The sequence below is a fragment of the Lissotriton vulgaris genome, chromosome 7 (assembly GCF_964263255.1).
Source record: "Lissotriton vulgaris chromosome 7, aLisVul1.2, whole genome shotgun sequence".
NCBI lineage: Eukaryota > Metazoa > Chordata > Amphibia > Caudata > Salamandridae > Lissotriton > Lissotriton vulgaris.
The window spans coordinates 1699265222-1699292865 of record NC_141695.1 but is presented as its reverse complement, the minus strand read 5'-3'; the positions used below and the strand labels follow the sequence as shown (position 1 = coordinate 1699292865).

Genomic DNA, 27644 nt, shown 5'->3' with positions numbered 1-27644 from the left:
GACCCCTCACAGTCCGGCTTCCGAGCTAACCACAGCACCGAGACCACCCTCATCGCAGCTACAGACGACATCCGGACACTGCTCGACAACGGGGAAACAGTGGCCCTCATCCTCCTGGATCTTTCTGCAGCGTTCGACGCGGTATGCCACCGCACCCTAGTACTACGCCTCAGGAACGTCGGATTACAAGATAAGGCATTGGACTGGATCATCTTGTTCCTCACCGGAAGAACACAAAGAGTCCGTCTCCCCCCCTTCAGATCAGAGGCCACCGAAGTCATCTGCGGAGTACCACAAGGATCTTCGCTCAGCCCCACCCTCTTCAACGTCTACATGAGCCCCCTCGCATCCATCGCACGCCAACACAACCTAAACATCATCTCCTACGCTGACGACACTCAACTGATCCTCTCCCTCACCAAAGACCCTACCACCGCCAAAACCAACCTACACGATGGGATGAAAGACGTAGCCGAATGGAGGAAGAACAGCCGCCTAAAACTGAACTCGGACAAGACAGAAGTCCTCATCCTAGGAACATCCCCCTCTGCCTGGGACGACTCATGGTGGCCCCCGGCCCTAGGCAGCGCACCCAAACCAACGGACCATGCTCGCAATTTAGGATTCATCCTAGACTCCTCCCTCTCCATGACCAAACAAGTCAACGCCGTCTCATCATCATGTTTTAACATCCTACGCATGCTCCGTAAGATCTTCCGATGGATCACCACCGAAACTAGGAAAATGGTCACTCAAGCACTTGTCACCAGCCGACTAGACTACGGAAACACCCTTTACACTGGAACCACAGCCAAATTGCAGAAAAGACTTCAACGCATTCAGAACGCCTCCGCCCGACTCATCCTGGACATACCTCGACACAACCACATATCAGAACACCTGAGAGACTTGCACTGGCTCCCTGTCAACAAGAGAATCACGTTCCGTCTCCTCACTCACGCACACAAAGCCCTCCACAACCTAGGACCCAGCTACCTCAACAATCGCCTATCCTTTTACACCCCCACCCGCCAACTACGTTCGTCCAACCTAGCCCTCGCCGTGATCCCACGCATCCGAAAAGCCACCATGGGAGGAAGATCCTTCTCATACCTGGCGGCCAAGACCTGGAACTCCCTCCCCTCTCACCTCCGGTCTACCTAGAACCACCTCTCCTTCAGGAAGCAACTCAAGACCTGGCTATTCGATCAATAATGTACCGCTTTCCCTTAAGCGCCTTGAGACCCTCTGGGTGAGTAGCGCGCTATACAAATTTCTGACTTGACTTGACTTGACAATAGGGGGTTTTGGGGATTGACAAATGCCCAGCAGCTTCCCAAACATAAGGGTTTTGCAAAAGCCATGACAAAACTAAACAAGAGTCGCCAAAAGGATGGTGGGAAACCCCAGACATATTGGCTTTGCCAATGCTTATTTTGTATGGGGGTTATCTAGCAGTACCTGCGGATGTCTGTGTGTGGTTCTAGCCTCACTCCAAGGATGGGTTGGAGAAGATTTACAACAGTTTTATGGTCTTTTGGTCTGTAATAACTTTAGAAGTGTAGTCTGTGATGACACATGGTCTTATTCTTTTGTGTGTGTGCTTGTATTTTACCTCTTTCTAAACCACTCTTACTTTGAAGCAAATAGTCCCATATTTCTAGACACTCTCCCTCGTCCCTAGCACATTTACTACTAAGTAGTAAACTTACATGAGCAGAGATCTCCCCATAGAAAAGACAGATGAGGTGGTGATTTGTATTTTCTAGAAAGTAAGAAGTACTAGTGTGCGAATCGCACCCTATGCTTCTAATAGAGTTCACAATTAAATGTACCTTAAAGCCCACTTCAATGCACTTCGAGAGCTGCACCAAAAGACTGTGATGTGCTACCTGTCTCCAACTGCGACAGGTGGGTCTACCTACTACATGCGCAAGCTGAAGGAGGGTGGTCATGATGCATCTATTGAGGTGGGATCATACCATTAAGTCCAGTGCTTTACTTTTCCTGTTTCTGTACTTGCATTCCTTTTTTGATGCCATTCACTTGACTAGATCTTGGGGCACTAGTGAGGAGGTGTATTTGGAATGTGAATGCTGAGGCATTGCAGTGCAATACAGTGAAGAAAGTGGGATTTCAATCTCAGTATTGTTGTACCAGATTACTTCTCCATCCCTGTCACAGGGTACAGCAACAATCACTTGCCTTAGCGTCCCTTGTGTGGGTGACTGTTAGAGGTAAAATACCACTTAAAATGCTGCCAAACATGATTTTATGCATCACAGACAGGAGACATCAGAACCTGAGTGCTAGATTGTGAGTTGGTCTACGGTGATGCTATTTTGTTCACTTTTTGCCAAATACCTAGAACTTTCAATGTTCGAGTTTAAAGATTCAAACAAGTGAAGGTTTTTTCAGCTTTTCTTTCCAGAATTCCGTTTTGCTGATTAAAAATAAATAACTGCATTTCATCACATTTCTTTGTTCTTCAAATAGCAGGACTTATTCACCCATCAAAGAGCACAGATGAGGCAAAAAATAAAAAGTACTCATGCTAGATGTTATGTTATCAATTGCTTATAAAGCGCACTATCACCAGAGGTTTCATGGCGCTAATCATGCTTCGCAAGTGTGACATCAGACCGACTAGTAGGCCAGCTCAAATAGCCAGGTTTTAATTGCTTTCCTGAAGCATGATAAGTTGAGACAACTTCTCAAAGTTACTGGGAGGGAGTTCCAAAAGATAGGTGCCAAGTGGCAAAATCTGCGACCTCCGACACAATGGAGTTTTATAGTCTGAACAGATAAGAGATGAAGATGAGAAGAGCGTAGGTTTCGCCGAGGAGCATACTTGTTGATCATGGACGAAATGAACCGCGGACTGTTGCCATGCAGTGCTTTGAAAGCTAAACATCCAGTCTTGAATGCCACCCGTTGCTTCACTGGAAGCCAGTGGGGCTGAATCAGAAAAGCCCTAGCCGAATGCCATTTAGGCTGTTTGTAGATCAATCTTGCCGCCTGGTTCTGCACCATTTGCAGACGTTTCAGTAAATACTGAGGCAACCCGATGTAGAGGGAATTTGAAAAATCCAGGCGGGAAAGAACAAGTGCTATTACTACCTGGATTAAAGCTGAGTGGGTTAACAGATGAGCAATCTTTCTGATTTTACGGAGCTGGTAACAGCTAGTGGAAATCACCTCGCCCACCTGTCCTCTAAGTGAGAGATCAGCATTGATCACTACCCCTAAACTCTTTACAGACAGTGACGCAATAGGGGGGGGGCTAGTTCCGTAGGCCAGAAATGTGGGCCCCAGCAATCCTTACTCTTCCCAGGCAGAACTAATTCTGTTTTGCCTGGGTTTAGCTTCAAATGATTACTATCCCTCCACTGTTGAATAGTAGCCCAAAATTCAGCAGCAGCATCAGGGGAGTCCAGGGGGAAAATCAGCTGCGGTCATCTGCATAATTAAAGATGGTTACCTTCCGATTTTTTAATGAGAAAAGCAGAGGCCTTAGATAGTGGTTGAACAATAGAGGTGAAAGGGGCGAGCCCTGTGGGACGCAGCAAGATATAGTCAGTCTGGGACCAGTAAAAGTCCCAAGGCGAACCGCTTGCGTTCTCCCTGTCAAAAATGATTTTAGCCAGTTATAGGGGGCTCCTTGGATCCCTGCTTGTTCGACACGGTTCAACAGAATGTTATGGTCGACCGTGTCGAACGCTGCAGACAGATCCAGGAGCACCAGGGCCTGCGGAATTCCCCTATCTGTGTTAGTTCTAAGCATGTTCAACACTGCGAGGACCACCGCCTCCGTGGAGTAAAATGGCCTGAAGCCCGCTTGATTAGGCTCCAGGTATTCTGTTTGTTCAATGAAATTGGACAGGCATGTAGTAACATGGGCCTCCAGGATCTTAGACAGGCCTGGAAGAAGGGATATGGGATGATAGTTGGAAAGGGTGAGGGGATCCTTCTAGGTACTCCCAGTCCTATTTTACTCCACTTCACTGCATCTACACAACAATGGCCCCTTACCTGCACTTCACCATACGGCAGTTGGATAGAAGATCTCCGACAAAGAGCCTCTTTTTAGGGAGCCCGTTGGGGATTACACCACCGCCCTAACGAGGAGCAGCCCATATGATGAAGCATGACACCTGAAAGGGTGTGTGAGAGCATTAAGATCCAACATATGGACCCCCACTTATGCCCTTTCTAGGGTAGAGTGAGATCCAGCCACCTTGTGACTCCAATTAGCATTGTTTAAAAGAGGAACAGCATAAACCCCTTTTTTGTATTGTATCTACTGAGGCTCCCTTTATGTAGGACCTCCCCACTCCTCTTTGAGTGGGAAATACGCCTCTAGTCCCTTTCTTTGACTCAAATTCTAGACAAAGACCAGCTGTATGCAAATCAGTCTTGATCCTGCTCCAATAAGAACAGTCCAGCTCGAACTGCCAAGACAGGGCCCCTCCACCTGGAAACACAAGCATACCCAGACTGGTTTCAACATAAATAGGTTTTATCAGTGAGGTATAAGTCCTGTGGCACAGTGAGCACCAGACCTACGAATGGCATGCCCATCACACTTTGAGTGTCTAATGCAAAAACAACAAGGTGACAGAAGGATTAGGAGAATTAATCTTAGTCACTGGCATTCGCCCAGGTTCGCATTACACACAACATTTATGGGCAATCCTGGTTGTGGGTTGCGTGTGTTCTGTTTCAGGGAGGACATGACCCAGCAGTTTGAGCTCGACTGTTCCTATTGGAGCAGGGTCAAGACGGATTTGCATATGGCTGGGTCTAAATTGAGGTGGCATGCTGGGCATAAGAATGATGGATTGGAATGCTACCCAGAGCGATTGCCAGTGGTTAGACACATTGCAAGCATTTCTCTCATCACCTATTATGTGTTTCATCATTTTAACATGGCCATCTAATAAGGATGTAGGTACATCTGATCAAATGCTTTATTTCCACAACTACATGAACATTTACCCACATAATGTATCCCTAATGATGAGCTGTGGTAAAAGAAAAATAGAATTAACAGATCTAGAACAATACATTTTTGAAGACAGAATACAAATCTAGATATACCAAAAAACTACAGCCAGCAAAAGCCTTCTCTGTATTAGTGTTGCTCACTCACTATGAGAAAATACCACATGGTGGGAGCACTGAGAAATTGCAGAGAAGAACATATCTTTTAGGCAAATATAACATATCTTAAGATGCAGTTTCAAGGTAGAGTATATAATGAAGGGATAAAAACAGAGCTGGATATGGTGTTAAACGACTGAACAGAAGTGGCAGCTTATCAGGTTGTAAACACACAAAAAGAAAGATAATTTGATATTTATAAGTAAATATGTGTTCACCAATCACATTTATAACATGCGTAGTAAACACTGGTCATTGCTTTCAGAAGTTCCAGGCCTTAAAAATGAAATAATACTGTGAACAATAATTGCTAATTGTAGAGTGACCACGATTAGAAATATGACTAGTACCCTTTATTTATCTCTGCCAGTCGGAAGCAGTGAAAAATGATTACACCTAAATACATCTTTCTGATGTAATGGTCGTAATGTCTGTGAAAGTGAAATGTAAGAGCCATCAAATTCATTAACTATATTACTAAATTTGTGGATTACATATTTATTTGAAAATGATATTTGATCTATGTGAGAAGCACTACTAGACAACATAAAATGTATGTACAGGAACATTTTAGAGCGGTTAGGAATAACAACTCTAGATACTCCTTGGTTTTACACTATGGAGAACATCATACCAGTAGGATTGAATTCAGATTGCAGGGGAATGAACAAATCAAAAGTAACACGAAAGGAGGTTGTGAGAAGTTGGCCTGATATATGATGCTCACTAGTTCTAGTGATCACCTTGTATCAGTCCAAACAACCCTTATGGTGATTGGTTGTAAGTCAACCTTATATACCAGCTATCCTAGTAGAGTGGACAAAAGCAGTCTTTAGGCTAAACTCTGAATGGCATGTGAAGCCAGCTGTTTTACCACATATAACCTTTGAATATCAAATGAAAAGGACACCACACAGGTTGTTATGAAAATAAACAGTTATTTATTAACTAACATACACCCCTGAACTCTTTATGAGGTCAGAGGGCTAAGCACATGACAAACTCTTAGGAAAAATACGTTTAAGTTGCACAAATTACAATGGTGCCCTAGGGGCACGACAAACCATATACTAAGTAAGTGGAATGTGAAAGTCAATTAAAGGAATGGAGCTGTCCAGAGGTTGTAGGATCGCTGGGACCACGCTATACTAACTTGAGGTAGGTAATAGGAGGCCCAGGGAGCGCGTGTGCAGAGTGTGAACTCACACGCGAGATGCATACAAACGTCTATGGACAGTACAGTTTAAAGAAAAGGTGAGTACGGACGTTCCTGACTAGATAGGACAAAAACGACAATGGAACTGTACACTAGGAGAGTCAAGCTACCCTTGAGCACCGAAATGCTCGTGTCACCTCACCCACAGGCTGCGGGTGCATAGGTGCGAAGTCGTGTCGGGTTTCCGCGTCGAAGTCTATGGAGCCTTGAAGAAAGATGCTGCAGGCGACCAGGAGGAAGATATTGATCTACTGGGAGGGTTTTTGGGGTTTTCCAGAATTGGCCAGGCGCGCACCCAAGTAACCGCAAAGTATTATACTGCTATGGAGTACAGAAATCCAGGCAAAAGGGCGGGCGGTAATCCCTCGTAACCGCTCAAGGTTGGATCAAGAAAATCCACACAAATTGCACAAAAACAACAAAGCCCCTGCACTGGATAAACAACTATATTGTCTGGATGACTTCTAGTTTCAGTAGCATAAGTCAAACGTGCACATCGAAATTTCCAAAGTCAATAGATTACATAGTGCTGAAAAAGGAATTCAAATGAAGTAAAGTTCTTGGTATAAAACACCGGTTTATTGTTCCTCTTGTACTGGCCAATACAAGAGGAACAATAAACCGGTGTTTTATACCAAGAACTTTACTTCATTTGAATTCCTTTTTCAGCACTATGTAATCTATTGACTTTGGAAATTTCGATGTGCACGTTTGACTTATGCTACTGAAACTAGAAGTCATCCAGACAATATAGTTGTTTATCCAGTGCAGGGGCTTTGTTGTTTTTGACCAGGAGGAAGATGTCCGATGCATCCAAGGGTGGATTGGTGAAGAGAAGAACCTGAAAGCAGAGGGGACAATGTTCAAAGTCACTAGCCAGTGACTGGAGTGGAACCAGGAGTGGAACCAGATGTCGTCGTCGCGATCAGGTGAAGATGGATGCTTGTCTCTGCAGCCACGTGGACCAGGCGGTGTCTTCGACGACCAGGATGGAGGCACGAGCTGTCCCACGCAGGTTCTCGCTATCGGCTGTGTCGTCTCCGGATTCGGGTTCAACAGGCCTTGGCAAAGGCAACCCATGCGATGAGTGGAAACGGCGTCTGGAGTGGACCAGGAGAGTCCGGGTGCTCCTCTTTTGGAAGGGAGCAAGGGCTAGTCTGGAGCAACCAGACCAGCAGCAAAGTTGTCAGAGTTCGTCGTCTAAGAGGTCACTAGCCAGCCGACAAGTGACCAGAAAACGCGTTGAGCAGCAAACAGGCAGAAGGGCCCCACGCAGATCTCGTGGATGCTGGAGGGCTGGTCTTCCTTGCAGGAGCTGCTCGGGGTTGGAGCTTCTCAGTCCCCAAAGCACTTGGACGAGGATGCCTCTGAAGTCGTGCTGGAGCGAAGTGCTGCTTCTTTCAAGATGGCCGGTCCCACGTGTCTCGTCGCACCCACAGGTCTCAGCTCTGCTGCAGATGTGGGTTGAGGTCGGAGAGGTCTGGGAATCCGGGTCTCGTCGGGCTCTGAAGTCTGGACCCTTGCAGGAAGACGACAAAGGGAAGCCGCTGTACGCTGATGGTGCCTGCTGGTGCAGGGTGGACACTCCTTGCCCACAAGGGAGATTTCTTCCGTCTTCTGTGGAGCAGAATGTCGAAGTCCAGAGTTTCTTCTTGTGAAGTTGATCAGGATAATCTAATTTGGAATGGGACCAGCTCCTACCTTTATCCGGCTAAAGGGGGCTGCACTACGACTAGGTCCCTCCTCTGGGTGGGACCAGGAAGGGGGGTGGTTACACCCCCTTTCCTTTGTCCGGTCTTGCACCAGCTCTGGGGCTGGAGTGCCCCAGGAACTGGTTTAGACCGGCATATGCACAGGGACACCTTGTGTGCCCCAGGCATGTCTCATTCCTTTCAGCCCTGGCCTACCTAATACACAAAATCCTGTCTGGGGTGGTGCTAGCACCTCCCAAGGCAGGAAACCCTTTGTCCGAGCCTCCCTCGCTGGAAGGACTCCCAGCAGCAGGAGGTCAGACTTGTGTCTGTGGTGGCAGCATCCATTTTGTGATGCTGAGGCTCGAGTTAACTTTAACCGGGGTTCTCAGTTACATACATGTTGTGTCCCTCTAGAAGGGTGGAATGCTACCCCCGTCGCCAGAATTGGCGAGGGGGTAGTATTCCAATTCGTATGACACCTTACTCGACATGTTTTGATAATGCTATACCAAAGTTAGCATTTGACCGCGAGGTTCATAATGCACTTAAGAGTATATGGTATAGCGTTATCATGGAACAGCTATTAGGACTTGGTTCCGCAAGCTGCAAACGGGCTCAGCTCATGGCAGAGCACCATCTCACATAATTCCAAGCACTCTGCCTTCAGGATTGATAAGGCCTGCCATAGGAGTGACTGATAGGAATATATGTGTCCATTTTAGGGTTAGATATAGAGATACTATACCTAAAGCAAAGGGTGATTACACCACCTTGCCCGAGCTGTCGTGCAGCCAGCTGTGTCTGTTTAGATGGCCAGCCAGGGGTGGCATAATACATGCTTCAGCCCCTGGTAGGCCCTGGGTACACCTATACCCTGGATACCTAAGGAATGCTGTACAGGGACTGATAGGGTGGCCCAGTACCAATTGGTAAATGCACCTACGGTACATGCTTGTCAATTTAGAGAGAGAACAGCCAGGCTGTGGGTCTGATTAGCAGGCCCACAGCCAGGGAAAGTCGTAAACCAGTGAAGCAAAAAGCAAAAATCGGGGGTGACCATAGGATTGCAGACCCTACTTTCCTACAGAGGTGATAGAGAATTACATCTAAAACACACAGACATGAAAAGGAATTGTCACTTGAGAGCACTGGACAAGGAAGACAGGGTGGCTTATGAATATTATTATTTACTGGAGTAGAACTTTCTTGAACCATAAAATAACTTACAGCACATCGTGGATTTAGATTGATTGTTGTCAAGCTATAAATAATGTATAGTGAAGGATAATTTAACATGATTTCCACTGGGAGTGGTTTTGTGATGGAGTGATTGCCCATTGTAAAATGCTACCAATTGGTAATAGAATAACTTCAAAAAATACATTCCAGAATTAGATGGATGTGTACAATTATTGTATATCTTTCAAAGATGCACGTAGCGGCTAAAGGCAAACAGGCATTGGAAATCAAAGTGGAAGAGTTGGAGAACCACTCCCGAAGATCTAACCTTCGCTGGTGGGTGTGCCTGAAGGGGTGGAAGGGTCTCAAACTCTGAGTTGGGTGAACACCTTCATCAAACAAGAGGTTATGCCGGACTTTCAAGGGGACCTTACAATAACGAGAGCTCATCGTGTTTGCTCATCCCTTTCCCAACTTGACACTGCCACGCACGATCCTGATGAATTCCGCAGATTTCCATATAAAGGAGGCAGTCTTAACGAAAGCCATTCAACAAAGGCAATTTGCGATTAATGAGACTACCAAATGTCGATTTTTTTCAGACATGGCAGCATCAGCGGCTCGCCGCAGGAAAGAATTTGTTAAAATGTTGCAACTATTTAAGGCAAAGGGGGCACAGGCGTCAATCGCCCAGCAATCTAAATTGAGAGTCCTAGTGAAAGGGAAGTTCTTCATGTTCACAGACGTAGATGAAGCTCAAGGGTTTCTGAAGGACGTCTCTCCGGCTTCAAAGGACAGAAATGTCTAGTGCTGTGGCTATGATCTAAACACTAAGCTTTGCTATTAAGATGCATGGGCTTGAAGTAAAGATAACAAAGGTGATATGGTTCCCTAACCCAGAAAGTTTTTGAAACAGATACTTATTGCTTAGATTACAGATCAGGGGAGATTGAATAATAGGATTAAAGGTTAGAGTTGGTTGATGGGTGTCAAAAGGAACAGGTGCCTCACATTGCTAGGGGGGTCGGAAGTGAAAATTCACCGGGGTGTAATAACATGACACCCGAATTGAGTGGGGGGGGGAGGGGAAAGTGGGGGGTGTGGTGGAGGGGGGAAAGTCCACTTTTCGGGGGGGTGGGGTGTGGTTGCCAAAAGGGTAAAATGAAGCTGGTTGTTTTTTCAATGATGTATTGCTTTTTTCTATCTGTTCAAGTCAAGCCAAGGTTGTTCTTATATGGCTAATACATTAACACTTAAAGTTTTTTCTTTGAATGTAAATGGGCTAAATAACAAGAGAAAGATGCGGGCTATTGAAGCATGGTTAAAAACGGAAAATCCAGGGGTAATTCTCCTACAAGAAACACATATCTCGATTTTAAATATCTCTGAATTTTCTATGTTCAAAACTTGGGCAGCCTACAGGGGCTTTTCATCGTCCTCTGCCTCCCATAGAGGGGACATATATTTATAAATAAAAATCTACAAGCAGAGTATATTGACTCTGGTAAAGATCCTTTGGGGAGGTGGTGTTGGGTCTCCTACTCTTTTAGATCAAAGTCGCGTCCTCTCACATTTGTGAGTTTTTATGCACCAGTGGAGGACAATGCCAGAGTTTATGAGGAGTTATGTTTATCATTAACCCGGGTGCCGGGAGATATAATTGTTTTTCAAAAAAAGGGGGGTTTGGCTGACCATACAGAGAATTTGATCTCCTTGTTTGGAGTGACAAATAGAGAAGATATCAAAATTTGTCAATATAATTGTGGCAGGGGATTTTAATATCTTGATGAATCCTCTGATAGATTCTACAGTACAAGGGAAGAGACAGACAAAGCCAAGATCTTTTAAGGTTCTGAAAAATTATGAAGCAATATTAAACCAAAGAGATCCATGGCGAACAGCGTTTCCATCTCAAAGGAAATATACGTGTGGATCTGGTCGGTTCTGCTCTTCCTCGCGTATCGATTTTTGGGGGATTTCTAAGGGGTTGGCTTTTTTTCAACAAAGATTTTTTTTTTAATGAATTTTCAGACCATGCAATGCTGACAGTGGAAATCCATTTGGGGACAGGCTTGAGATTACCGAAACGCTGGGTCTTTAATAAGCAATCTTTACATGATGTGAAGTGGGGGAAGTTTATGGACATAGAGATTAGATAATTTTTAATTCAGAACACTCAGTCTGCTGCTCCAAATATAGTTTGGGATTCACTCAAAGCGTTTGTGCGGGGGCTAATAATGGGCAAAGACACAGCCATGGCAAAGAAAGCTAGGCTAGATAAGTCAAAGCTTGAAGATAAGATTCATGCCCTTAAGGAGATCTTTTTACAGAATCCCCCTGTTTCTAGTAAAAAAACAGCTTGAACAGGCCAAGCTGGAGCTCTGCTCCGTTTATAATGCCCAAAGTGAGATCTTTTTCCAACGCTTTCAACAGAAAGCATACGAGGAGAGTAATTTTACTGACAGACTGCTGCCGTGGCAGGCCAAAGAGCAGGCAGCCGCAAATCAAATTAGGGCATTAAATTGTCCCTTGACAGCAGCTCCTACGGAGGATCCAGGAAAAATTGGAGGTATTATGCTCGCCCATTAAAGAGTCTATTTATGGCAAACTTCAGAGGGTCGATGACTAACTACTTGCAAATTTCCTCTGTGAAAATCCATCTTCTACTCTTTCAGAAACGGATAAAAGCTCAATGGCGAGTTCCTTTTCATTGTTAGAGTTGGAGGAAGTTGTAAAAACTTTCGCAAATAGTAAGGCCTGTGGTCCAGATGGACTACCTGCGGAATTTTATAAGGTTTTTTTGAGGCATTAGCAGAATTTTTTTTTAGCCTTGATTAATTCTTTATTAGGAGGAGGGGTTGTCCCAGAATCTTTTAGGCAGGGGAACATTGTTAGCTTTGCAAAGAAAGGAAAGAATAAGATGGACCCAAATTCTTACCGTCCGATCACGTTGTTGAATTCGGATTATAAAATTGTCACAAAACTTTTATCTCTAAGGTTTAACAGATAAGCGGCGAAGTTGATTCATGCTGATCAAAACGGGTTTTTGGCGGGTAGACAATTAGCTACTAATACACATTTTCTCTCAGAAGCTCTGGATTATTTTGAGGCTCAAAAGATTCCGGCACTAGTTTTATTATTATATGCAGAAAAGGCCTTTGACCTTGTGGCTTGGGAGACATTATTTTTGATTTTACATTCTTTTAATATCCCACGGTCTTTTATACTATTAATCCAGAGATTGTATGAGAAAGCTGTGGCTAATGTAATTATTAACTCAGAAGTGGCCGGATCTATAAAAATTAAACAAGGCACAAGGCAAGGGTGCCCTTTATAGCCTGTTCTATTTGCCTTTTTTATCGAGCCCCTGGCAACAGCTATTCGGAATTGCACTGATATCTACCCTCCAATTCCAGCAATGCCCAAATTGAAACTATATGCAGATGACATCATGCTGTTAATTAAGCCAACTGTGGAGCTGCAAACTAAGGACTTCAAGTTGTTTGAAGACTTTGAGGCATTAGGTGGATATCGAATAAATAAAGGCAAGACGGAAGTTATACAATGCGGGAGGGCCGCCGCAAATCTGCACCCCGATATCCAGAGCTCTGTTAATCTTAAACCAAAGAGATACTTGGGGATATTTTTCTCCGAGTCCATTGATGATTTATATAAATTGAACTTTGTTCCACTAATAAAGAAAGTCCAAGGGCTGTTCTCGCGATGGAACATGCTCCCTTTATCTATCATGGGACGCAGTGCTTTGATTAAAATGTCTGTCTTACCGTTATATAATTTTCTGTTTTCTTCAATCCTGTGCACTTTATCAGGCTCTTTCTTTTCTCAGGTTGAGTCTATGTTTACAGCCTTTATTTAGGAAAGAAAAAATACATGCCTAGCACCTAGCACTTTATATGAAGATTTAGACTAGGGAGGGTTAGCACTCCCCAACCTTAAAAGCTACTATGATGCGTATTTTGCACAATACTTATCCAGGTTTAAGCCTTCACCGCAACCACATTTTTATTGCAACATTCTTATAAATTTAATGTGTAAGGACAGCCAAATTCATTCTCCTCTGCTAATGTTTAGATCTCCGAAGTTGGTGTGTTACAAGTCTCTGCAATGGCTTTTTAAAAGACGGCAGGCCTTTTTTTAAAAATGTTCCATTCCAGTGATTAACTCAGCCACCTTATTAGAAGAAATCCTCCCCCTAGTAGGGGTTAAACAACCCACATATTTGGCGTCAAAATGGGCGGTAGCTGGTTATGTTAAAGTATCTGATTTTTTAAGGAATGGCAACTGGGTGACCATAGTAGAAATGTGCCAATTAATTACTAATGATTTTATTCTAATGAACTCTTATGGCACCTTGTATAAATACCTTGTGGAAATAAATGTGACCTTTTTTCTGGGTCAAAATCAGTTGGTGGAGGAACTGTTAGTTAAAGTTTCGAATAAGAAACCAGTGGTTTGGAAGGAGTATTTAGCCTTTGTAAGGGGGGTGGATCTCGAGTCAAAAGCAATTAAGAAATGGTCAGAACATGAAAACTGCGAAATTTCTCCCCATATTTGGACCACTATTAACAGGTTAAATTTCAGTTCTTTGAGAGGGGTAAATTGGTGCAGGATGCTATTTTTTAGTTAATAGCTATTATATCGAACTCCCGCCTCCCTCTCAAAGATGTACCCTAATCAGTCTTCTCAATGCTTTCGCTGTATGAATCATCCCTCGGCCAACGGGTCACATACTATGCTGAGCTGCCCAAAAATCAAGGTGTATTGGATAGAGGTATTTGCGTACCTGGAACAGGAATGTAATATACAGCTGGAAGTGAATGATAGGTTAATCTTAATTGGTTTTGACTCCGATCTTACCTTTATAGAGTCAGTGAGTAGATTTTTGTATATAGCAATGGCAATTGCTAGGTCACTGTTATTACAAAAATGGTGCTCGGATTAAATTCCGTCGGCCCTGGAATGGGGTCGGAAGATTAGAAGGGTGAAGAAAAGTGAATACACCTATGCGGCACGAATTGGGGGCCTTAAGAAATTCAATAGAATATGGGGTACCAACTTTGATTAATGGCCAGAGGCGATGATTGAATTTGTTGCCATGTTGTGGTGGGATGGAACGGATTTTTAGATCTAGTCGAAAAATGTTCATTGTGTAAATGTGTACAGGGAGTCTGCTCTTTTACCACTTGCTTGTCTTTAACTTATTCATAGAGTGTCAAATAGCTTTTGGATCTGGGTTTTTATGTGATTTATATTGTCAAAAAATCTTTGAGTTTTTGTGTGATAGAATGTTGCAATGCATATATGGTTATGTTTTTAACTCCGGCTTCAATAAAAATAAGTTAAAAAAAAAGATGCACGTGCTTTAATAGGGAACACAGAAGAGCTTTATATAGATGGTGTACATGTCTAATGTAATCATGAAATTTAACAATGATAAATTGATAAATGTAGGTGTTCGTGTGTGAGAGAAATTGCATTGTCAAACATTTCCCTGGTATCACCTCACAACTACAATATGGTACATGTCCAATATTATCCAGAGATTCCTATGTTGATATCTTAAAATACATCGTTGAGCTGCAAGATAATGTGGGTCAAATACCATTTAGAGATTCTCACGTGAATATGTTGTCACAGAAATGCACTTTGAAGTAACATGCAACAAATTGCATACACAGGTTTCCTAATATGAAGTGTATGTTGAGTGCGATCTCTGTGTCCCCAAGATGAAAATAAGATTAATTTGGGTTGGAAACTATGTACATTTACAACTCCAATATGGTGCATACCTAATGAATGGCTGGTGAAATTAACAGTATTTTAGTTTTTGCCAAAATTGAGTGTACGTGTAATGCTATTTTTATGGGCTCATAAACGAAAATAAGATGAGTTCAATGCAAAAAAAAAGAAATTTCTTCCTGTTACGCCTCTATTGGGTAGACACACCATTTTGGCACAAACCCAAATTTACAAGTCTGTAAATTTAGGTTTGCGCCAAAATACATTGGTGGATGCACGGGAAAGTCCATGCTCCTCCCATGTAATGCCATGCAAAGTAATGCAAGACAGCGATATGCGCTGCGTCACTTTGCATTTATTAACCCACAGAGAGCCATGCAAAGTGGATTTGCGTGGCTTAGTAAATGCCAAACATGATTTTGTATCGGGCTGCGTCACAAAAGTAATGCAACCTCGAGGCAAAATCATAGTAAATCTGGGCCGAAGTGTATATGTGAACCTAAGCATTGTGCAGCAGACACAAGTAGGCGCTTCCTTGAGTGAATTGTGTTCTCCGTATATAACTTCCAGTACAAATTTCAACGCAAAGACAACTGCCCATGGATAAACTGTGCAAAAATATGAAGTGATTTAATGGAAATTATAAAAATTGCAAAAAACACAGTTGATGGACAGAATGCAGAACACTGTCTTACATTCACCCCAGTACAAAGATCTGGGCCTAAATCCGTCGTTTTTTTGCACTCCACACCACCCTAGGTCAGACACTGGCTATATGCAAATCAGCCTTGACCCTGTGCCTCATGGGAACAGTCCAGCCTGAACTACCAAGCCATGTCTTTCCTAGACCGGAATCAAGCATCCACGGACCGGTTTCTGGCTATCAGCCTTCTTCAGCCTGGATAGCTTGACTCCAGTGATGTGGAGAGCCTGGGACTCACGTCTGAGTATACCCAGCCCACTCGGGATGAAAATTGCAAAAAACACAGTTGATGGACAGAATGCAGAACAATGTCTTACATTCACCCCAGTACAAAGATCTGGGCCTAAATCCATTGTTTGTTTGCACTCCACACCACCCTAGGTCAGACACTGGCTATATGCAATTCAGCCTTGACCCTGTGCCTCATGGGAACAGTCCAGCCCAAACTACCAAGCCATGTCTTTCCTAGACCGGAATCAAGCATCCACTGACCGGTTTCTGGCTATCAGCCTTCTTCAGTCCGGATAGCTTGACTCCAGTGATGTGGAGAGCCTGGGACTCACGTCTGAGCATACCCAGCCCACTCGGGTGAAAATTGCAAAAAACACAGTTGATGGACAGAATGCAGAACAATGTCTTACATTCACCCCAGTACAAAGATCTGGGCCTAAATCCATTGTTTTTTTGCACTCCACACCACCCTAGGTCAGACACTGGCTATATGCAAATCAGCCTTGACCCTGTGCCTCATGGGAACAGTCCAGCCCAAACTACCAAGCCATGTCTTTCCTAGACCGGAATCAAGCATCCACGGACCGGTTTCTTGCTATCAGCCTTCTTCAGCCTGGATAGCTTGACTCCAGTGATGTGGAGGGCCTGGGACTCACGTCTGAGCATACCCAGCCCACTCGGGTGAAAATGGCAAAAAACACAGTTGATGGACAGAATGCAGAACAATGTCTTACATTCACCCCAGTACAAAGATCTGGGCCTAAATCCATCATTTTTTTGCACTCCACACCACCCTAGGTCAGACACTGGCTATATGCAAATCAGCCTTGACCCTGTGCCTCATGGGAACAGTCCAGCCCGAACTACCAAGCCATGTCTTTCCTAGACCGGAATCAAGCATCCACGGAAAGGTTTTTGGCTATCAGCCTTCTTCAGCCTGGATAGCTTGACTCCAGTGATTTCGAGAGCCTGGGACTCACGTCTGAGCATACCCAGCCCACTCGGGTGAAAATTGCAAAAAAACACAGTTGATGGACAGAATGCAGAACAATGTCTTACATTCACCCCAGTACAAAGATCTGGGCCTAAATCCATCGGTTTTTTGCACTCCACACCACCCTAGGTCAGACACTGGCTATATGCAATTCAGCCTTGACCCTGTGCCTCATGGGAACAGTCCAGCCCGAACTACCAAGCCATGTCTTTCCTAGACCGGAATCAAGCATCCACGGAATGGTTTCTGGCTATCAGCCTTCTTCAGCCTGGATGACTTGACTCCAGTGATGTGGAGAGCCTGAGACTCACGTCTGAGCATACCCAGCCCACTCAGGGTGAAAGTTGCAAAAAACACAGTTGATGGACAGAATGCAGAACAATGTCTTACATTCATCCCAGTACAAAGATCTGGGCCTAAATCCATCGTTTTTTTGCACTCCACACCACCCTAGGTCAGACACTGGCTATATGCAAATCAGCCTTGACCCTGTGCCTCATGGGAACAGTCCAGCCCGAACTACCAAGCCATGTCTTTCCTAGACCGGAATCAAGCATCCACAGACTGGTTTCTGGCTATCAGCCTTCTTCAGCCTGGATAGCTTGACTCCAGTGATGTGGAGAGCCTGGGACTCACATATAAGCATACCCAGCCCATTCGGGGTGAAAATTGCAAAAAAAACAGTTGATGGACAGAATGCAGAACAATGCCTTACATTCACCCCAGTACAAATATCGGGGCCTAAATGCATCGTTTTTTTGCACTCCACACCACCCTAGGTCACACACTGGCTATATGCAGGGTCAAGGCTGATTTGCATATGGCCATGTCTGAACTGGGGTGATGTGGAGTGCAAAAAAACGATGGATTTAGGCCCAGATCTCTGTACTGGGGTGAATGTATGACATTGTTCTGCATGCTGTCTATCAACTGTTGTTTTTGCATTTGTAACCCCGAGTGGGATGGGTATGCTCAGACGTGAGTCCCATGCTCTCCACACCTCTGGAGTCAAGCTATCCTGGCTGAAGACGGCTGATAGCCAGAAACCGGTCCTAGGATGCTTGATTCCGGTCCAGAAAAGACATGGCTTGGCAGTTCGGGCTGGACTGTTCCCATGAGGCACAGGGTCAAGGCTGATTTGCATATGGCCATGTCTGAACTGGGGTGGTGTGGAGTGCAAAAAAACGATGGATTTAGGCCCAGATCTCTGTACTGGGGTAAATGTATGACATTGTTCTGCATTCTGTCTATCAACTGTTGGTTTTGCATTTGTCACCCCGAGTGGGATGGGTAAGCTCAGACGTGAGTCCCATGCTCTCCACACCTCTGGAGTCAAGCTATCCTGGCTGAATACGGCTGATAGCCAGAAACCGGTCCTAGGATGCTTGATTCCGGTCCAGAAAAGACATGGCTTGGCAGTTCGGGCTGGACTCTTCCCATGAGGCACAGGGTCAAGGCTGATTTGAACTGGGGTGGTGTGGAGTGCAAAAAAACGATGGATTTAGGCCCAGATCTCTGTACTGGGGTGAATGTAAGACAATCTTCTGCATTCTGACTATCAACTGTTGTTTTTGCATTAATGGAAATTATAAGCATGCAAAAATAATGTGATATTCCACTTGTCCATTATTTGAGTATGATATTGTTTGGCGCTACCATTTGATGAAAAGGCAGGCCGGGCTATTTTAGATAATCTGGCTTAGTGCGGAAACCTATAACTGCACTTTTTACGCAAATCCAATTTGCGGTGCAATTGAGTCAACTTTTCAGCACAAAATACATTGGCCCAGATTACAAAGTTGTCACAATATACAGTGCTGCACCCAAAGTTACTGCGCTGTGTTGTGTGAAAGGAAGAGGAAAAGGAAAGCGAGGTATCTACTTAGATATGGCACTGTCCTGCTCTCGTACTTGCGATGGGGTACTATCAGGCTGCCTAGCATGATGCACACACCTCTGCACTATAGTGCAAGGTGTCTGCATCATGTCTAGCATAAGATTTGTATTGGAAGGCTACCGTTCCAGTACAAAACACTATGCGTGGACAAACTTGAAAACTCTTCCCACTTTGGATGTGTGCTGTACAGTACAGCCTGCATACAAAGTCGGAAAAGTATGGAGAAATAAAAACATTTCTCCTTTTTACGCCTGCCTCAAACAGACATTATTTCTGGGGCAAACCCCCATCCGCTATTGTTAGTAGATATGGTTTTGTGTCATAAATCATGGGTGGTTGCTCGGGTATGCCCACGTACCACCCATGGAACACCCCTTGACTCAAAGTAATGCAAACCAGTACAAAGCACTGCTTTGCATTACTTTCAGGCAACATACTAGGGCAAAATACGTTTTGCGCTGCAAAGTAAATTCAAATTACGGGCCTTGTTTTTACAATATTTTGATGCATGGCAGTGCAGCCAGCCTTCCTGCTGTGCTGCCGTGCTTCAAAATGAACAGGGCGGAATGCGCTGTATCTACAAGATGCAGCGCATTCCTGTCCTTCTCCCCTGAGCTGGCGTACAAACAGCAGCTGCACACCAGCGCAGACACCCTTGCATCATTTTGCAAGGGTGCCTGTGCTCAGGGGATGATTGTTTTTCAGCAGGAGAGGACACCTTCCTGCACAAAAACAATAATTAAAGGCATTTTCCTCTTCCTATGCGTGCTGCAGAATGCAGCACACATAGAAAGAGGGTGGAAAAAATGAGAAGAAATAAATATTTCTCCTTGTTGCACGTGTAGGATTCTGATGCTTTCCCAGGTTTACAAAAGGTTGTAAATCTGGGAATGCATCATATTCCATGGATGTTGGGTTGGAACACCCACAGCAACACTTTTGGAATGCCCCTTTCATGCAGGGATATGCATGAACAGGAAACATCTTTACAAGGTTATGAAAAGTCACGCAGGGTGACTCTACATAATAATATAGCCTTATAGCCCGCCGTAGCGGGCTATACCGGCTATTAAAGGCCAGCTGAATCGTTAAAGACCCGAGCCGAAGGCGAGGGACTTTAACGAGACAGCGGGACTTTAATAGCCGGTATAGCCCTGCTACGAAGGGCTATAAGGCTATTAGAACATTCTGCCACTAGAGAGCAGAATGTTCTAACAAATTAAACAAAGGGTTCTCAAAGCACGAGGGGATATAAATCCCCTCGAGCTTCGACAAGCCTTTGTAGAACATTGGAATGTTGCTCTGCTGGCCTTTACCGGCCCGTAGAAGCAGGGAGCACTCCATTGTCTGCAATGGAGCTCCCAACATTCCAATGTTCTAATAATAATAAATAATAATAAATCCAGTATTTTTAGAGCGCGAACAATATCCCAAGGGTGTTAACCACATGGCTGCTGGGCGTTTTCCCCCCCAGTGCTGGAAAATGCTATTTTGGTGGCACCATGACGAGCTCAGCTCGTCATCAGCACACGACACCCGTGGGTGATGACGAGCTGAGCTCGTCATCAGCATCGAAAGGGTTAAAGCACTGGGGAGAAAAAGCAATAAGAACAAGGGTACTCCGTATTTTGTTTGCGGTCAAGAGGTGGAAGTAGCAAGTAGCACATGAACACAGGGAAAAACCTCTTTTTGTGACCTAAATATATTCAACAATTTTGGCAGTTAAGTCAGTTATTTATACATAGGGTGCATCTCATGACAAACCACATTACGAGGAGTCTTGTATTGGACATTGATAATATATCACCACAAAGTCTGCAATTTTTTATGTATTTTGTCACTGTTGTTTGCATGTGAGAAAGTGTGAGTATGTATGCTGGGATGAATGTTTATACCTGTACATAAAAGAAAAACAAGGGGTTCTATTTAGAACATCAACTTTAGCAAATATGATGTACCGCAACAAACGCATGTCAATTGTTATTTAATTGTATTTATTATGTCTGTCATGTGAAAGAAAACTGCAGAAAACTCAAAAAAGTATATATTTTTGTATAATGAAGAATAAATGAAAAAAACAATAAATATGTGAGAAGTTTAATGTGTCATGAGATGCACCCTATGTACAAATAACTGACTTAACTGCCAAAATTGTTGAATATATTTAGGTCACAAAAAGAGGTTTTTCCCTGTGTTCATGTGTTAAAGCACTGGGGGCCATCGGGAAGATTAAGCATGCTATTGCCCATAGTCACTTGGTGCTGAGCTGATCTGTCCCCCGGTGCCGGGGATCGAACCATGAGCCCCTGTTCTCCGGAGCCAGACGCCCTGGCCACTACGCCACACCTCTTCTACTATCGCCTTGTAAATATGGGGAAGCCCATTGTGCTGGTGGTTCTTCAATAAAAGTGACGCACCAGTTGCGCTACGGGCTTCTAAATAAGGCCCATTCCATTGTGGCTGGTCTGCGTCACTTTTGTGAGGCAAACCATTGCAAAGTGTTAGTAAGCCTGCTACATTGCGTTATAGAGCATGCGGTTTGCCGCTTAGGGTTTTACGCGCACCTGCACTAAACAGTACCAGATCTGGACCTTAGACTATGTTCCTCCAGATGGGGCAAGCCACCAATAAAATGCATAAATGTCCTATAAATAATCAGGAAAGACAATATGTAGTATGTACATTGTACATTCAGCTGTCGGAAGTGTAATGAGAATAAAGTTTGTGTTGTACAAAATTGAGGCCGTGAGCTTCCTTTCTCCAGTCAGCTCAAGCACCTAGAAACCTGAATGGGAGAGTTTTTAATATTATTCTGTTGTTGAGATTTGGGAATCCATTCACACCCTTGGGGCCTGTCAAACTTCCAACGGGTGAGACTGCTTTCTTAACCCCTTCGCTGCTCATGACGAGCTGACGTCATGAGGCACGGTTGAGCTGTGCTTATGACGTGCTGAGCTCGTCATGAATAAAGGCAACTCTGTGAGTCCAGCACTGGGGTATAAAACGCCTAGCAGCCAAGGTGTTAAGTTTGAGACGGGCTCTCAATGAGTGAGACAGCAGCGTGTCATGCAGTGTGTAAGAAGGTTACTGCTGAGTTCCTTCTCAGAGGAGTGAGGCTCCCAGTGCCCACTGCACACTATATGCAGTATAGTGCTGAGAGCCACATCAGAGGGGGGAGGGGTACAGTGCCAGGTGTGTGTGCAGCTCAATGTTCCACGCCACCTCGGAGGAGTGAGAGTTGCAGGCTCTCTCACTCAACCTAAACCCCACTCTACTACTGTGAGCCAGAAAATAACCCTTTCCAGCCTCTTCCATCCTCTATCCCTCCTGGCATCATCCCAAACCTCTTTTGCTGTTCAGATCTCCCAGACCAGCCTTCCCAAATCCTTCCCTCTGACTCTTCCCCCCTCCATCTCCCCTTTATTCATCCCAAATATCCTCCTGCTGCTATGAGCTCCCCAAACATTTTTTTTTAATAAAACCACTTTCTAGACCCTTCCCTCTTCTTTTACTCCACTATCATTTTCCATCCAACTAACAGAATTACATGTCCACCGCTTAAATTAATTTCATATTTCCCTATAATAATTCCCCATTAGTCATTTTGGGGTTCCGGAGTAGCCTGGTAGAGCGAAAAAAGCACTTCAACACCTCATCAGGGGCAGCACCTGCTATATAAATGCAGACCCTTCCCTCTTCTACTTCTCCACTACCTTTTTTCAATCCAAATAACAAACTCACATGTCCAGGGCTCAAATTAATTTAATATCCCCCTATACTAATTCACCACTAATACCTTTTTGGTTCCAGAGTAGCGTGCCTCCACGCTCAGGGGTAGTAAGCGCTATATAAGTGCAATTCCAATACAATCCTGTCCTCTCAGGCGAGAGGCTTGTGGTGCAGTGTGCGTGTGCCCTCCAAGGCCGCTGTGAGTCCTGTACTGCGCCTCCGGCCCCCCTACGCCACAGCAGCCGCTGACACCACTGGTTCTTTTATCGCTGAAGGAGGGGGGAGGTCACCCCGCCCCCGTTAGTCACACCCACTCGCCCCCTTGCCCCTCCACCCAGGCCAGCGCCCTGACAGGCCGGACCCTCACTCACGTCGATGCCGTCCTTGCCGGGGGTTCCTGGTGGTCCTTCATCTCCCGGAGGGCCGCGGGGTCCCGCTCTCTGCTGCAAGAGAGAACAGAGAAAGTCTTGTAAAGCCGAGGAGCTCTGGGGCGCGCGCGCTAGCACAGGCAACGGGGAGCTCTGAGCCTCTGGGGCACGCGCGCTAGAACAGGCGACGAGGAGCGCTGGAGCACGCGCGCTAGCACAGGTGATGAGGAGCTCTGGAGCACGCGCGCTAGAACAGGCGACGAGGAGCGCTGGGGCACGCGCGCTAGCGCCGGTGACAGGGAGCTCTGGAGAACGTGCGCTAGCACAGGTGATGAGGAGCGCTGGAGCACGCGCGCTAGCACAGTTGACGAGGAGCGCTGGAGCACAAGCGCTAGGATAGGTGATGAGGAGCTCTGGAGCACGCGCGCTAGCGCAGGTGATGAGGAGCGCTGGAGCACCCGCGCTAGCGCAGGTGACGAGGAGCGCTGGAGCACGCGCGCTAGCACAGTTGACGAGGAGCGCTGGAGCACACGCGCTAGGATAGGTGACGAGGAGCGCTGGAGCACGCGCCCTAGCGCAGGTGATGAGGAGCACTGGAGCACGCGCCCTAGCGCAGGTGATGAGGAGCTCTGGAGCACCCGCGCTAGCGCAGGTGACGAGGGGCGCTGGGGCACGCGCGCTAGCACAGGTGATGAGGGGTGCCAGGAGGAGACTAGCGCGAGGCAGGGTGGCACAGAAGCACCAGTGAGGGGGGACACAGGAGTGAAGGTGGCAGGGCTAAGGGTGGCAGGGCTGAGGGTTGCACGAGTTGGGAGTGACACAGGAAGAAGCACAAGAGAGACGTGATGGTTACACGAGTGACAATTACACAAGCAGCGCAAGGGGGTGCAACACAACTGAGGGGGCACCGGGCCCTTTGAAAGGTTCCCGAAGAATACAACAAGGTGCGACACCCGTTGCGGTTGCACAAGTGAGAGCGACAAGACACAGGAGAGTAAGGTGACGCAGGTGGGTATTATAGGAGTGAGGGCGACATTTCCAGCACAATAGTGTGTTACAAGTCGGGGTGACGAGAACGAGGGATTCACAAACGGGGTGACAATCGCAGGACAGTGTAGTCCGAGGAAGGGGACACTAACATCACAAGTGAGGGGGAGTTATGAGTGAAGGTGACAGCAGAAGTGAGGGTAGCGTGGTCTGACAGGTACCACAGGACACAGTAACACGATTGATTGTGATCCAAGCAGCACAAGTGACACGACAGTCCAATAATCGCTCTCCACATTTCTGACCTTTCATGCGCCGCTTTCATGTATCTGACCATCTAACCACCCATGCACCCATCCATCCATCCATACACTCAGCCATCCATTATCGATCCTGACAAGGTTCTCCCCATATTTTCAAGTCCTCTTGACCTTCCACTCACCCACCCATCCATCCATCAGTCTGCCTCGCGGAGCATTCATTCTCGTATCCACAATTAATTGCATCTGTCTGCCATTCATTCGTTCTTTCATTCTCCCATCCGTCTGCCCACCATCCCATACATTCGCACTCCCCGGTCATCCATGAGCCATCCATACATCTCCTTGCCAGTCCATGCATTCATCCATCCATCCAATCGAGCATCCCTCCTCCCTCCAACTGCTCCATCCATCAATGCATCCACTCATTGCCCCACCCACCCTCCATCCCCAAGTTCCCGCTGTCACCAGGGGTGAAGAGGGTGGTATTTTGACAGTCTCTGACAAACGTGAATTTTTCTGGTGCTAAAGTGAAACCGGTTGTATGCATCTTAGTCATGCAGAATATACCCATTCGAACGCACATGACGTGGTCCCCGCCCCCACGTCCCTCCACGTTCACTCCCCACGTCTCTGAGGTTGCTCGGTGGCAGAGAGGAGCAGACACAGGAGCCCTGTGTGTGCCTGAGGTGTTTTCTTAAGTCTGCGTGTGCACACGGAGGGGCCTGCCCTCGCCCCCGCCCTGGAACAAAGCCCCCTTGTGCAGGAGCCGGGGCGGGCATTCCTGGGCCGGCTGCACATTCCTGCACAGGGTAATCCAATAATGAGGCGCAGCCGGGAAGAGCAGGGGACCGGCCTCGTAAACTGCAGGCCTCGGAGGCTGGACCCCTAACCCCCTGCCGAGGGACAGAATGAAAACAGCCGACAGCAGCCCCTCAAACAGAGCGAAGGCCCCTGAAGTCGCCTCTCCAAGACATACATTAATGTGAGGGGCACCTGGCGGCGGGCAAAAGCCGGAAGCGCAGCGCCAACCCCGCCACCACAACCGATGCCAAGCGGATGCCGGATGGGCCGAAGGCCGTTCAGAAATACACAAATAACCCCTAAACTGCAGGCCACGGGGGCCCCACGCCTCCAGCGTGAGCCATAGTGGGCCAAGGACCCTCAAAAAGCACCACAACAAAACAGTGAAACATCACTTCTTAAGATAGAGAACTGATCCCGAAACTTCCAAAGATGCCCCGGGCCTGCCCTTACGGCGGTGCTTTGGACATCTCATGGTGTGCAGAATGGCCCGCACAGAAATGAGACGTTCTGCAGCAATGCCTCACCATCTTGTGACAATTCACACTCGGGTGAAACACGGCAGCTTCTGCGGAGACTCGAGTCGAGCCACCGCTCTCGGCGTCTCACTGGTGACCCGCAACCTTAAAACGTTTATGTCATACCTCTCTTATTAAATTGTGAAACATAATACCTGTTCAGGTTTGTTCTTCTGTTCACTGGTGTATTCTTAGTGGTCTGCGGTGGTGAAGCCAGGATATAATATGTCAAATTATTCCTCCAAGCAGGGCCAGCGGAAATAAATGCCTCACGTGGTTTACAGGTCCAAACAAGAGTGAAAACTGGGGTCCCGTACCCGCACAACTCCTTAGTTAATGAGTGGCGAGGTGGGGAGGGGGGAGGGGGGGGGGTCACTACATCGCCAGTATGTGGAATGTCACAACCCAAACATGCTTAAGTATTGGGGTCCCCCGCCATGATCATGTTATCACAGCCTGGCAGTCGGTGATGTCACTGCAATGTGAATACTGAGGGGGCCCATTGCGGGGTAGGGGGGGATTGGGAGTGGGGGGGATGACACCAACCATTCATTTTTTCAGTGTCACATCTCTGTGAAATCTATGAGAATGTCCGCCTTCCTGAATCTGGGATGTCACAGCCACGACAAAGCTGGAAGTACCAAGTCACCGAGTAAATTCCGGGGCGCCACAGCCCCGCTGCAACTGAGGGTGCCGATGGGGTTGGGGGTACCAGGAAAACAGAGGAGGGGACAGGTCAGAGGTCATAGGCAGGAGCATCAGTCGCACCCAAAACGCGGTCACATGCACCTTCTATCTAAGTCCTCAGCAGTCTTGGGGTACGCTAGGTCTTGGGGTGTCACAGCCCTGCAATGACTCGGTCGCTCCGTTCCGTATTACGTCTTCACACGTCAATGCATTGCTGAGGCTGGGGGTGTCACAGCCCACCCAAGCTTTGAGGGGCGCCACCTTGGTTGTGTTTCACTGACCTGCTGTTTGTGGTGCCACAGCCCTGGTGCGCCTGGTGTGTTACACCCTTCTATGTGTGTCTGATGGAGAAAGAGCCCTGCTGTCCTGGGTTGCACCTTCAGTGATACATTATTGGAAGAGGAGGGGGGGGGTGTTAATGGTCGCTCTTCCAGCTTCTGGTCGCCGGGCCCTGCTGCGGCCGCATCCCCCCTGGCTCGAGCCCGTCTGGATGTACACTGTTCGGGGGTCAACCCTGAAACACCCATTGGCCTCTACTCTGTCTGTTGGCTCCCAGCAGTGCACCCCCAAATTCCGGGCACCCCCTCCCCTTACCTGAGCTGGGGCAGTGGCGAAAAGCTCTAAAAGTAGGAGTATTCCGAGTGTGGTGGCCCCAGCCATAGCGCCCAGTGTCCTTCTGCTTTCGGCGCTTCTTCCAGGCGCTCAGCAGGTCCTTCTGCCGCTGCCTCTGCGTTCCCACACTCTCCCCGGCCTGGTGTCAGCGTCCCCTCCTTGCCACGCCAGATGCCAGCTCCTGACTGAGAGCCCTCAGATAAACCTGTGTGCCCAGCTGCAGCAGGGGCTGAGCCCAGAGAACCCACCGCTGAGGAGGGGGCAGAGCCGAGCCACGGGGCCCGAGTCTGGAAAGGAGGAGGAGGGAGGGGGGCTGGGACCAACCAGGTCCGAGAGGGGGGAGGGCACCGGCTGAGGGACGATGAATGGAGGTACACATTTCACACCAGGAGCGAGTGGAGAAGGAGGCCGAGCCTGCGCAACAGACGGGTCCTCAGATCAGACGGGGCCTGGCCTACTCGGAAAGGGAGAGATTGATTGACAGGCCGTGCCCGTAGAAACCCGGCAGAGCGGAGACAGTCACATGCCAAGCTTTAGTGACAGTGAAGATTTTCTACCTGCTTCTTTAGGAGCAGTTGGACTGAGACAAAGGCAGCCAGGCACAAGTCAGGCCAGCGAACTGTAAAATAAAAAGCCGATAGGGCTGGGGGAATGCCACCAATGGTTTTGAAAGGTTGGAAGCGTTACACAGAGAATTTGTGTGCAGTACTTCATTGTGTCGATATAGGAATCCCTCCCCACGCACGATGAACATAGCATGCACCGCTTCAATATTCACACAAAAGCAGGTTTGTTGGAAAACAATATGCTGTAGGTTTATTACATGCAAGAAGTATGCCAAC

At 46.7% G+C, this 27644-nt stretch overlaps 1 protein-coding gene across 1 annotated transcript in view; it reads right to left on the bottom strand.

Moving 5' to 3' along the window:
- The window catches only part of COL9A3 (collagen type IX alpha 3 chain), a 217412-nt gene extending 190355 nt beyond the window's left edge, over positions 1-27057 (bottom strand). The window contains exons 1-2 of the mRNA XM_086929605.1: positions 26785-27057; positions 22938-23009 (exon numbers count right to left, since the gene is read on the bottom strand). Coding sequence (XP_086785731.1) covers positions 22938-23009; positions 26785-26850 — 138 coding nt within the window. The 5' untranslated portion in view covers positions 26851-27057. The remainder of the gene's footprint in view (positions 1-22937; positions 23010-26784) is intronic.
- Between the last annotated feature and the right edge of the window lie 587 nt (positions 27058-27644).